This window comes from Leuciscus leuciscus (genome assembly GCF_965113295.1).
Source record: "Leuciscus leuciscus genome assembly, chromosome: 5".
In the NCBI taxonomy this organism is placed as follows: domain Eukaryota; kingdom Metazoa; phylum Chordata; class Actinopteri; order Cypriniformes; family Leuciscidae; genus Leuciscus; species Leuciscus leuciscus.
In genome coordinates this window covers 47,200,044-47,213,556 of record NC_138729.1, presented here as the reverse complement: position 1 = coordinate 47,213,556, position 13,513 = coordinate 47,200,044, and the positions used below count along the sequence as shown (strand labels likewise).

At 35.6% G+C, this 13,513-nt stretch overlaps 1 protein-coding gene and 1 long non-coding RNA gene across 2 annotated transcripts in view; one reads left to right on the top strand and one right to left on the bottom strand.

Moving 5' to 3' along the window:
• The window catches only part of ddr2l (discoidin domain receptor family, member 2, like), a 44,641-nt gene that overhangs the window by 12,442 nt on the left and 18,686 nt on the right, over positions 1 to 13,513 (bottom strand). The window contains exons 6-12 of the mRNA XM_082170819.1: positions 12,663 to 12,768; positions 11,315 to 11,501; positions 8,907 to 9,153; positions 8,094 to 8,186; positions 7,636 to 7,784; positions 6,758 to 6,962; positions 264 to 508 (exon numbers count right to left, since the gene is read on the bottom strand). Of these exons, the coding sequence (XP_082026945.1) occupies positions 264 to 508; positions 6,758 to 6,962; positions 7,636 to 7,784; positions 8,094 to 8,186; positions 8,907 to 9,153; positions 11,315 to 11,501; positions 12,663 to 12,768 (1,232 nt within the window). The remainder of the gene's footprint in view (positions 1 to 263; positions 509 to 6,757; positions 6,963 to 7,635; positions 7,785 to 8,093; positions 8,187 to 8,906; positions 9,154 to 11,314; positions 11,502 to 12,662; positions 12,769 to 13,513) is intronic.
• LOC309499579 lies at positions 1,796 to 6,420 on the top strand. The gene is made up of 2 exons (XR_014206287.1): positions 1,796 to 2,416; positions 6,202 to 6,420. It is a non-coding gene; the product is annotated as an uncharacterized lncRNA (long non-coding RNA).

The following is a 13,513-nucleotide window of genomic DNA, read 5'->3' as shown; positions in this document are numbered from 1 at the left end:
AAATCCTTGGCTCTCACTCTAGATTTCCAATGTTTTTCTTAATAAAGCCATACATTACAGTCATGCGTGGTCACTAATAACAGGGGTTTCTGGGAAACACTCAAACATTAGGCATTGCAGCACTGTTTGTATAAAACAAAGCATAAACAGTATGCAAAAAGATCCCAACTAACTCAGAATAAAAGACAATCCAAGTGGCTCCAGAAGTGAGTCAACATCAGCAGCGACTATAAAACCTCCTGCTGTGGTTCATCTAGACTCACCTCACCAAACTGGCCTTCTCCCAGTTTCTCTCTGAACAGCAGTCTCTCCCGAGGGAACTCGGCCACCGAGATGTCCTTCCGCGTCAGGGAATCCACGGTGAGGGCCGGAACGGCGTACATGTTGCTGCCGGTGACGCCCTGCAGGCTAATGATGTCAGTTTCAGCGTAGTGCGGCACGCTGCTCTGAAAACACTGGTGTGGGGTGCACAGGGTAACGTCGGGTTCGGCATATCCTCCGCTACAGGCTACAGAGAGAACCAGACGCCAACATGTCAGTAATTGTCATTTATATCAACCCATTGTTTTCTGTTTTTATTTTATTTTAATGGTGACACTTTACAATAAGGTTGCATTAGTTAACGCATTAAATAACATTAAAAACTATCACTATTATTATTTTTGTTTTTACATATAAAAAAAAAAACTTTGTTAATGTTAGTTAAAAAAATACAATTGTTCATTGTTTGTTCATGTTAGTTCAAATCCATTAAAGTGCCCCTATTGTGCTTTTTCAGATATTAGCTTTCATGTAGTGCAATGGAGTGACAAATGGAGTTATTGTCTCCTAAAAGAAAGAACTGATTCTGAACGGCCTCAAACGAGTCGTCAGTAATGCCAGTCTTACTTCCTGCACAAATCTAAGTAGGTTTGTAACATATTTGCATAATTCCAGCCTATGGTCTTCATTGGCTGCTCGCGAACAACGTCTACTTTGACCCGCCCTCAATCACTGTAGATGTAGCTGAGGCCTGGAAGAGTTTGGTTCATGTTGTCGACGTCAAGAAGACACTGTTTTCTGTTCTGCAAAACCAAATCTACTTTGCTTCACTTCCAAAGGATGAGGACTCGGGCTTAAATTGATCTGGTAAAACCGAAGCCATCGTTATCAATCGTATCACTAATAAGATAATAAGCAATTTGTTTTCCGACACGTGCTGTAAGCGGTAGACCAATCACAGCAGACTGGGCCATCTGACCAATCAGAGCAGAGTAGGCTGGGGTTTAGAGAGACTGAATCCTTTATCGAACAGTTTCAGACACTGTGAGAAAAGATGTATATTATGAGAAGATGAAAGTGTTTATCATTTTGATCTTGAATGCATGTAAACCTATTGTAGAAGACCTCCAAAACAAAATTAGGAACCTTTAAAATTGCATTACCTTTAATAAATGCTTTAGAAGTATTTGTCATTGTTAATTTACGTTGACTAATGCAGTTAACTGAAAACTTATTGTAAAGTGTTACCATTCTGGCATATCCTTCATTTCATGCATCTCTTTATTAATGTCACCCTATTTATTTTCTTCATCATTGATTTGCAACATTTTAAATGCTGACAATCATGTCACGAGAGCTTTGTTGAGAGTAAGAGAAAGAGGAAGAGAGAGAGACAGAAAAAAGCAGAAGATGAAAAGAGAGGAAAAGGTCAACTTCAGTCATTTTATTTCAACCAAAACACTGAGGTGACTGGGTGCAAGAAACTGCAGGGTGTCACAATAGGAGCAAAGGAAAATCCAGCATCGATTCTTACCCTTGCAAAGTCCGTCAGTCTGGTAACAAGATCAGATGGAGTTCATAGACTGCGAGCAAAGGCTAAAGAACGCAAGACTAGAGGAGGAAGAAAGGGAAAAGTGCATTGGCAGGCAGCATGCAAAATGTCGAGGAAACAAGTGTCAACGAAACTAAGTTCATTTTAAAAGGGTAAAAGATAGAACGAGAGGTTAGTTTTAAAAAGGACATCATGGAGAGGTGTATTCAGTACTGGAAGTCTTCACAGTAGCTCTGGTCCAAAACTTACTAGGATACCTATCTGGGCATTATTTTTAGGATTCAAAGTTGAGCTCCTGACATGAAGGCTGCACCATTAGGCAACACAATTATGCTTATAGTCTTATAATATTTGGCCAAATTACAAGGCAGCTTTGCATGCATCCTAGACAATCCCAGACTGCGCTGCAAAATTAACATTAAAATCCAGTTATGCAAATGATCCTCACATGTACAAGTACTTGCACTACTGTTCAAACGTTTGGGGTGAATATGATATATATATATATTTTTTTTAAACTTTTTTCATTAAGCAAGGATCCATACAATTCATCAAAAGTGACAATTTGTATGTTACAAAAGATTTCTACTTCAAATAAATGCTGTTCTTTTGTATGGAGCTTATAATATGACAAAACGATTTGAATTTGAATTGTGTAAATTTGAATTAATTGCAAGTGAAATCTAACAAAATTGAATTTTAGGTGGTAGTTTAAATAGTTCTGAATTAGATTTTTTTTAAACGAATATTGAACATTTGAAATTTAACAAATTGAAGTGTTTTTATGGCTGAATTTTATAGACATGTATTTTCAAACAGCTAGTTTTTTTGTTCTGAATTCGTATACTGCAAATATTCAGTTTAAAAAAATACAGATTCAAGTTTTCAAGATGAAGAAATTCAGATCTTCAAATTCAGTTTTCTAAAATTCAAGTTCAAAAATTCAAGTTCAAAAATTCAGATCTTACAGAAAGTAGGTCACAGGTCATCCACAGGGAAGAGTAAAGGATCTCAGATAAGTCGAACAGAGCATTTTGGCTGCACTGCAGTAGTTTTCTGCCGCAAACGTGGTGGTGGTTCAAGAGAATCCGTGTATCTTTCGTTCAGTCGTTTTTTTATTTAATATTAAGAGTAGAAAAATGAGAAAACAGCTTGAGTATTAGATTTCTAATATTCTAGTAATAATAGTCCGCTGTTGCACGGAGCTTACAAAAACTGTGTATTGCAACTATAGGCTACATTTAATTTCCTCATCAAACAACTAGACTAACGAATGGCTCGGTACAACAGAAGAGCTTAGACAGGGCTTTCTCTCTGTGTAGACCAGCAGTTGGTCTGAATTTGCTATAGCCTATTTTCCAAGTCACGTTTTATGAAACACGCTGTGATTTATTCCAAAGTGACTCTGGCATATATAATGCATTTAACGTTAAATAATCTAAATGTTGACTTTCAAAAGTAGGCGCGCCAAGAAGGCTAGTCTCTGTATTTTGGTTCATGTTTGGTGAGCGCCAGAAAGATCTAAAGAGACCGAGACGCGCTAAAGCAGCGCATCATGTTGTTTTATTTATTTTTCAATGGCATTATATTTTGTAGTCATTTTGAATGTACACAAATAAAAATATACATTTTACTGTTTCGAATTATGTCATATTATCTGTATGACTATAAATAACAGAGTATTAAGTTATTTCCCAGCAGTGGAACAAATCCAAGTGATGGCGCTCGCGCATCGCGCTCTCACACAACATAGTCAGACCTGACGTTACTACTTCACATCGCAGACTGTTCATTATCAAAATGAAACACAGTCAACCAAACATATAAAAAGTTATTCTGCCTAATTTTATTGGTCTGTTGTACAATATAAAGGGCAAGCTGTGCCGCACACAGTCCTACTCCAAACATTTCCCTTGCTGTGAAGACGCTGATTTAGCCTATACGTGTATTTTGGGATTCGACTGAAGTATAAAGCCTTCTTTATATTAATAGTTAGCATCCACATGTTACATTGCAAATATGAAAACTTTTGACTGAATGAGAGATGCGCGACCGTTTCGATTTAAATAAATTTGTTTAGGCTTGGCGTTTAAAATAGGCTAAATGTTGTTTGTAATAAAGGGCACAATATAGCCTATTTTATAGGCTATGTAGCCTATATTATTTTATTAGGCCTATACATGGCTACTTATTTTTCATTCTTGTTGTTTTCTGCATTCATTTAAGGATTTGTCATACAGTAAGGTAAAGTAAAATAGGCTACACATAGCCTACATGTTAATAGTCTTTATCATGTAAATGTTGTATTTTATTTACAGGTCTTATACACTATTGCTGAATACGAATAGGCTAATATTAAAATGCGTTTTTTGTGACGATTTGACGCGCGCGTTTCTCTCTCAACATGATCCGGTGTGACTTGCACTCATGTGCATGCGACTTATTTTCTGGCAAATACGGTCAGTTAAAAATGTTGCTACAAAATGCACAGAGTGGAGACCATTTGGGCAAAAAACAAACAAAAAAAACAAACAAAAAAAACATATTGTGTTCATTACCCCCACCCACATTTGGGCTTAATCACTGTTATAATTAGGGGTTCCTTGGAAATGTATTTAGGTGTAGACAAAATCAGTTATGTTTATTTCATAAATATGAACGCATCTCCCGGACAGTAGCCGTTAGTCTACTTCCTTGGCCTATTTTTTTAGCTGGCCAATTCTCAAAATCTGTGTGGAAAAGCTGCGGAGCTTTTTTTTTTTTTGTTATTCTTTTTTATTCTTATTTATTTTGGAAGTTTAGTTGCCATAGAAAATAACACAGTTTTGTTTAACATCAATTGATACTCAATATTAATGGAATAAATAAATGTAATGTCAGAGAATGCACAAAGCGCATCCTTTTGAGATGTAAATTACAATACATTTTAATTTAAATAAAACACAAAAGGCCTAGCTACATCATAAAACTCAGAAGATGATGTATTTTAATATATTATATTATAATACAAATAAAAAGGCGTCATACTTCAGTCGAGTCCCAAAATACACGTAGCCTAGGCTATAGGCTAAATCAGCGTCTTCAAGGGAAATGTTTGGACTGTAGGCTACTGTGTGCGGCACAGCTTGCCTTTTATATTGTACAACAGACCAATTAAATTAGGCAGAATACCTTTTTATATGTTTGTTTGACTGTGTTTCATTTTGATAATGAGCAGTTTGCGATATGAAGCAACGCCAGGTCTGATAGTAGGCTATGTTGTGTGAGAGCGCGATGCGCTGGCGCCATCACTTGGATTTGTTCCACTGCTGGGAAATAACTTAATACTCTGTTATTTATAGTCAATTTGTGTACATTCAAAATGACTACAAAATATAATGCCATTGAAAAATAAATAAAACAACATGATGCGCTGCTTTAGCGCGTCTCGGTCTCTTTAGATCTTTCTGGCACTCACCAAAAATGAACCAAAATACAGAGAATAGCCTTCTTGGCGCGCCTACTTTTGAAAGTCAACATTTATATTATTTGACGTTAAATGCATTATATATGCCTGAGTCACTTTGGAATAAATCACAGCGTGTTTCATAAAACGTGACTTGGCCTATATACAGTCCGGAAAATAGGCTATAGCAAATTCAGACCAACTGCTGGTCTACACAGAGAGAAAGCCCTGTCTAAGCTCTTCTGTTGTACCGAGCCATTCGTTAGTCTAGTTGTTTGATGAGGAAATGAAATATAGCCTATAGTTGCAATACACAGTTTTTGTAAGCTCCGTGCAACAGCGGACTATTATTACTAGAATATTAGAAATCTAATACTCAAGCTGTTTTCTCATTTTTCTACTCTTAATATTAAATAAAAAAACAACTGAACGAAAGATACACGGATTCTCTTGAACCACCACCACGTTTGCGGCAGAAAACTACTGCAGTGCAGCCAAAATGCTCTGTTCGACTTATCTGAGATCCTTTACTCTTCCCTGTGGATGACCTGTGACCTACTTTCTGTAAGATCTGAATTTTTGAACTTGAATTTTTGAACTTGAATTTTAGAAAACTGAATTTGAAGTTCCGAATTTCTTCATCTTGAAAACTTGAATCTGTATTTTTTTAAACTGAATATTTGCAGTATACGAATTCAGAACAAAAAAACTAGCTGTTTGAAAATACATGTCTATAAAATTCAGCCATAAAAACACTTCAATTTGTTAAATTTCAAATGTTCAATATTCGTTTAAAAAAAATCTAATTCAGAACTATTTAAACTACCACCTAAAATTCAATTTTGTTAGATTTCACTTGCAATTAATTCAAATTTACACAATTCAAATTCAAATCGTTTTGTCATATTATAAGCTCCATACTTTTGCACTTTCTGTTCGTCAGAGTCCTGAAAAAATTTATCATGTTTTCAACAAAAAACATTATGCAGCACAACTGTTTTCAACATTGATAATAATAATAAATGTTTCTTGAGCAGCAAATTAGCATATTAGCGTATCATGTGACACTGAAGAGTAATGATGCTAAAAAAATTCAGCTTTGATCACAGGAATAAATTACATTTTAAACCATATTACTATAGAAAACATTTATTTTAAACTGTAATAATATTTCACAATATCACTGTTTTCAAACAAACGTAGATGCAGCTTTGGTGAGAATGGGAGACTTCTTTCAAAATCATAAAAAAATCCTGACCCCAAACTTTAGAACAGTAGTGTATATATTAGCATATTAGCATCTGATTATTTCACAAATAAACGTAAAATTATAATTTTTTAAAATTCTTATATCCAAGGCAATAGTTTTATATTGTGCCTTTCTTACATAATTTGCATAAATAATTCCCAATGATTTAAGTGATCAGTTGCCCATTTACTGATGAACAATAGTGTTTGAGACAGAGCTAGAGTGTGTGTTTGTGTTTAACGGATGGTACCAGAAGCCTCTGCGCTTTGAGACAGCTCTGGAAGTTTGTTCCTGAGCGCAGCGGGATCCTGATACTGGGGGTCCAGAAGGAAGATCCTCTCGTAAGGGGGGTCGAGGGAGACGCGCGGGGGCACCGGGGGAGTCTGCAGGATTATAGTGTCACTGCTAGAGGACAAACGCACCGTCACCTCCTCCTCCAAAATACGCCTTGGAGCCTAAGAGAGAAAGAGAGAGACACTTTTTGTGTTATCATATTTTCCAAAAAAAATAAATACGTCGCACAGGGTCAAAACTGCATTGTTGAGAGAAAAAACTAAACAAAAGTCATGTTTTATTATTACATCCAGAAATAATGTAAAATACAGGTAAATAAATGAAACATTTGTAAACATTATAAACACTATGAATATGTATTTAAGTTTCCCTCACAAACAAATCCTTTAAAATGAATGGTAATCAGAAAAGAACAGGAATTCAAAATAAGAAAAAAAAAAATCAAACGTAAATTATAATGGCATTCATTATCAACAACATTTATACCCAACACCAAGAAAACACGTTTATTTAAAGCATTTTATTTAATCACCGTTGTGTGGGAAATGCGCTATACAAATAAAATTGGGCTCAAGTACCTGTCATTCGGCGTAAATTCATGTTTTTGCATGCTTTATACAAGTCACTTTGTAATATGAACCACAGCAGGGGATAAAAAAATGCTACTTATATGCCCGGAAAATATTGGGGGGTGGGGGGTGGGGGGGTCACAACTTCTCAAAGACGCATCTTGAAATTCAGCAATGCTCATCCTTTCAGTAAGGTAGACCAAGGTACTTTACACTCCTCAAATATTACATGTAATCTGTTGCATCAATACAAACACACACAAACCTTCTCCAGGACTTTGCAGACATATTGGCACCACAGTATCAGGAAGATGATCACCACCAGCAGGAGAATAATAGTCACCAAACAGCCAATCAGAATCGATGTACTGCCCTCTTCAGGAGAGCCCGTCTTTGATGGTGTCGTCCGGTCCTCTGTCAAACACAGACGGTTTATTAAAGTTCAAGTGAAGTGTGTAGAACGCAAGTTAGTACAGTAGTCAGGTGTATTCATTTAAAGTCAACAGGAAATGGTGTACGCAACCCATTTTACTTCCATAAAGTGACACATTTCCTCCATTTGTATTCATCGGAAACTTGCTGGATCACGAAAAACAGTCTCTACACGATTTGGCTGAACAGACATTTAATTTTCTTTTAAATAACATGCATTAAGAAAGTAAACGGTCAAAAACGTGACAAATTTTGTTTCATTTTGACAATACAAACACTGCAACGCCTTACCTGTTATTTGAGTAGTTTCTGATACTTTGCTGTTAACTTCATATGAAGGAGGGGTCAAAACTGGAGGCCTCTGGGTAGGAAGCACATTAGTTGCTGCAATGGAAAATAAATCAAACACAGGAAATCACTAAACCTCAAGTTACACCCACTTTAAAATACATTTATCACTCTAAATGTGAGTAAGTAATTGGTCTCACTATGAGAGATGCACGCATTTCCAATAAGATGCTTTTGAAAGAAATTAATACTTTTTTTTCAGCAAGGATGCATTAAAGTGAATAAAATGGCCAGTAAAGACATTTATAATGTTCAAATAAATGCTGTTCTTTTGAACTTTCTATTCTTCAAAGAAACCAGAAATTTTTTATCATGATTTCCACAAAAATATTAAAACAACAGGACTGTTTTCAATATTAATAATAATTATTATTAGCAGAAAATCAGCATGAATAACTTCTGAAGAATCATGTGAAACTGAAGACGAGAGTAATGATGCTGAAAATTCAGCTTTTTGTGACAGTAATAAATAAAAATGTACAATATATTCAAACAGAAAACGATTCTTTTAATTTGTAATAATATTTTATAATATTTTTTGCTGTATTTGTGATCAAGCCTCGGTGAGCATAAAATACTTCTTTCAAAAACATAAAAATATCCCACCGACCCCAAATTTTTTAACGATGGTGTAAGTGGAAATTAATAAATTGGGAATGATGATATGAAAAGCATTTCACAGTTCTGGCTGAATTTTAATGAGGAAATACTGGGAATACCAGTGGGAGGGAGAGGTGAGCTGTTCTTATTTCATACCAGACTGAAATGAGATCTCGCTGAACATCATCCAAGTGTCAGCAAAGTAGAAGCGGCAGCGCAGGGCCGTGGCCGACCTGTGCTTTAACGGGACGGTCACATAACGAGCGCTTGGGTTCCGGTCGTCTAGAACGGTGTGAAACTCCACCGGCTCTGCCTCCCACTCAGAAATGAGATGCAGTTTAAAAGCACAGGACACGGATGCGAAGATCTTCACACCCCGAGAGAACATGTTATTACTGTGAACCTGTTAAAGAGAGGAGAAATAAGCATCATTAACATCTGAAGCCTTTCTGTGTTCACTATAAATAAAGCTTCATAGTTCTACAAAATGCACCATTTAAAGTCAACATAAATTGACATTTACAACTCATTTTTCTTTCAAAAGAGGACATTATGTTCAGTTTCCAGACCCTTTTGGACAATCTACTTTCTATTCATCAAAGAATAAAACAAAACAAAAAAACAAACGCAGCATAAGAGACTTCTTTCAAAAACATTACAAAAATGTTACTGACCCCAAACTTTTGGATGGTTGTGTATACAAGCAAATCTTAAGTAAATAAGATCAACTCTGATTTCATGCTGACTTTAATATACAAAGCAACTAAAACAAAGTGACCAGGCTTCAATAAACATATGATTTCTAATATAAAATCATTACTTTACAAGATTAAGCATCTAAACCCCCCAGTCCACAGACACTGATGCTATTATGGCAAACAATCCTCCCCCAACATGCAATTATGTTTTATTATGTGTGAAATATGATGTATAATTAGTGCTACATTAAAGCTGTCATTCAACAAACACTTCAAAGCGCATCAACTTCAAATTATACACATTACAGATGTAACCCAGAACACATGCACATTTTAGGTTCGGTACAAGTTCTATCAGTGTTAGTGGCTGAATGTCAATTACAATAGAAAATAATTATCATGGTCATAAATGAAAAACATTTTCAAGAGCATCACCACGAGATATTAAATATTATACATTACTATTCAAAAGTTTAGGGTCAGTAGGATTTCTTTTTAAAAGAAATTAATTATTTTAATTCAACAAGGATGCATTAAAAATTGATCAAAAGTAACAGTAAAGATTATTATAATGTATTATAATGTTACTAAAGGTGGGCAATAGGATCAAATACTTATTTAATGATATGAGAAATTTTAATTTATTATAACAATATATAAATCAAACAGTTATTTTTGTTATATAAAAAAAGAACAAAGAAGCAAATTACAAACAATAGGAAAAAATGATAGCGATACAAATTAAATTAAGTTTTTCAGGTACAGTAGGTTTATTTAACATGCATGCATACATTTATTTAACATCTTTTGTTGTTTGATGAACATTAACGACACAGACAGGTATTTTAGGCTGATGTCACTTTAAGACCGAATGCTTGGATCTAATATACTGACACATATCCGGTTTTCACTGGGATGTTTACATTCACTTAAGCCATAACCGACTGTATTTACTTGAGATACTCCACATGATTGCCATTTTGACAATTTGATTGATGTATTGACCATTCAGGCGCAAAAAGAAGTGGATTCGGGACCGCGCTCTGTCTGAGAGAGATCCGCGATACCATATCGAGTTATTTCTGTCACAACTTACAGCACATAATAACTTGATAAACTCTTTTTGAAGATCCTAGTTAAAAGTACACACGCTTCTTTGACATCTTTGCGTCTGACTTGACATCCCGCCTTCACTAACTGCAAGTTAAATTGATAACAAATTGTGTTTGGATGATAATTTTGTTCTCAAAAATATACTGTGACGAGATTGGCAACCTTTTATTAGGCTATTCTCGGGTTACAGAAGACTGGTACTCTGTTTCAGGATCATCTAGCAAAGACAATTTAGGAAAGAAGAAAATACGGGACAAAATATGATTTTTCAATAAGTCGGGATGCTAAAAATCTAGCTGAAATACGGGACTGTCCTGTATTCCCTGGGACAGTCCCGTATTTCAGCTAGATTTTTAGCATGTGTTTCCCGGGGAAAACGGGATGTCTGGTCAGCATACTGTAGTTAACATGTGCCTAGTGTGATGAAAGTGCTTACTTCATGCTGACCTTGTCTGAGCAAGTTAAATAGAATAAATTAACACCGATGTTTAAGTAAAAAACATTTATTTTTGTGCGATATGTTCACGAATACCGGAGGACTTTTGCATAATCAAAGATTCATTGACTAAGAAAAGTGGCTCCAAAAATACAATTTAGATAATTTTACTGAAATAATAAACTGGTTTTTTACTAAATCCATAATTAAATTCTTCATTAAAAGTGCAAGCTTTACACTCAGCTTTAACACGTTGGTCCGGGTTTACTTCCTTTAGTACCTCACTGTAATCACGACAGCTCTTCCTCCACTCTCACCTTCATAGAGGTGAAGTTTCGTTGTCTGTCAAACTGGAACTCCATCTCTACAAATCCAGGGCCCAAGCTGTCGTTCCTCCAGCCCACGTAATCATATCCGGGCCACAACCGGTACTGCCTTCTCTGTGCAAAGTCATCCTGACCAATCACACCATCCGTCAGCTGACCCAGCCCCCTAGACAGCTTCCTGTGGGAAGAGAATGACAGGAAGCACTTAGCTTTGGGCGACGAGTGATTAGCATTCATTGTAGAACTTAAAAACAATCTTGATTGTTCTGCCACAGAATGACCCTGAAAACTCCACAACTCCAAAGTTGGCAAGAGGATATAAAATCAATGTGAAGAAACAGACAACCTCCAAACTATGTATATAAAGCTTTTTTTTTTTAAAGGATTGTTCACCCATCAGCATTTACGCATGTGTTTCCAAACCTGTGCGACATTCTTTCTTCAAATCATTTAACATTGGAATATACGTTTTTTATTTTTTATTATTATTATTGAAATGTAATTGACCGATATTAGACATTTAATTGATTTTAATGTCTTTGAAAGAAATCTCTTCTGTTCACCAAGACTGCATTTATTTGATCAACAATAAACTAAAAACAGCAATATTGTGAAATATTATTACAATTTAAAATAGCTGTTTTCTATTTTAATATATTTTAAAAAGTAATTTATTCCTGTGATCAAAGCTGAATTTTTAGCATCATTACTCCAGTCTTCAGTGTCACATTCTAATATCAGAAATCATTCTAATATGAAGATTTTCTGCTCAAGAAACATTTCTTATTATTATTAATGCTGCTTAATATTTTTGTGAAAACTGTGATCATTTGTAACAGGATTCTTTGATGAATAAAAAAGTTCAAAAGAACAGCATTGCATTTAATGCATCCTTGCTGAATAAAAGTATTTCAAAAACAAAACGTACTAACAACAAACTTATTTCTATTATTTTATATTTAGATGACTTTTCCCATCAACTAAAACACGCTTAAAATTAATCTGTAAAAACACCAAGAGTTTAACAACACTGTTAAATGTAATGTTTAGCAAATCTCAAAATTAATATTAATTTATCATTCTGAACATTATAACGATGTGATGCCTAAATGTACTTAACAGTCATTTAAAATGACTGATTTTAGTTTTTCCATGTTTTATATATATTTAGACAAAACTGTATAGAATTTTAATATCAACTCTTTTTAAAATACATTTTAATTGATCGATTATAGCCATAACATGATATAAATATTTACCGGCTAATCAGTAGTGGCCAGAGTTTTAACATCAGTGCATCCCTAAAAGCTAAACATATAGCATTAGATTAGACGTTCACCTGCGTTCCAGGGCGCCGTCGTACGTGGAGTCATTGAGGGGTGTGATGGGATAGCCAGGAGCCATCATGGTCTGGCCCTCTGGAGAGCTGTACGCCGTCAGGCCATCTGCACTCCAGGAGGAAGACAAACAGAGAGGTCCCAAGCTTCAATATTGCTTTAGCTCTAGAATGTAATTACTCATTTCTCTTGGCTCACATTTAAGGCACTAGAGCAATTGAGTTCAAATGAAACTAACTTGCTGCGAATCAGACACTAGGGGGCAAATCTACACAGACCACAGCTGCTCGAACGTGACTGCCAAAACGATCTGCTTCAGTCTGTAGCCCATATGTAAGTATGAAACTGAATTAGCATGAACCGCATGAGATCATGCATAACTCACTTCTATAAGCTTGTGCACAATCGGATTAGAATAGTTTGTCAAAATTTATAAATGTAGCCATTCGGCAGCTTAAAGGGATAGTTCACCCAAAAATGAAACTTCTGTCATCATTTACTCACCCTCATGCCAAATAGACTTTCGATCTTCGGAATACGAATGAAGATATTTTTAATGAAATCTGAGAGATTTCTGCCTCTCCATTGACAGTCTATTCACCCAAAACTCTGACAGTTCAAAACTCAGATCGTAAAATAAATCCAGATGAATGGAACGATTTAATCCAAGTCTTCTGAAGAGACACGATTGCTTTATATGATGAACAGATTTCATTTTTTGCCTTTTTTGTTGTGACAGGACAGTATAGAGTGGACAGGAAGCAAGGCGGGAAAGAGACGGGGGACGGGATCGGGAAAGGTCCACGAGCCGGGACTCAAACTTGGGCCGCCCGAGCGCAATGGGCACGCATGT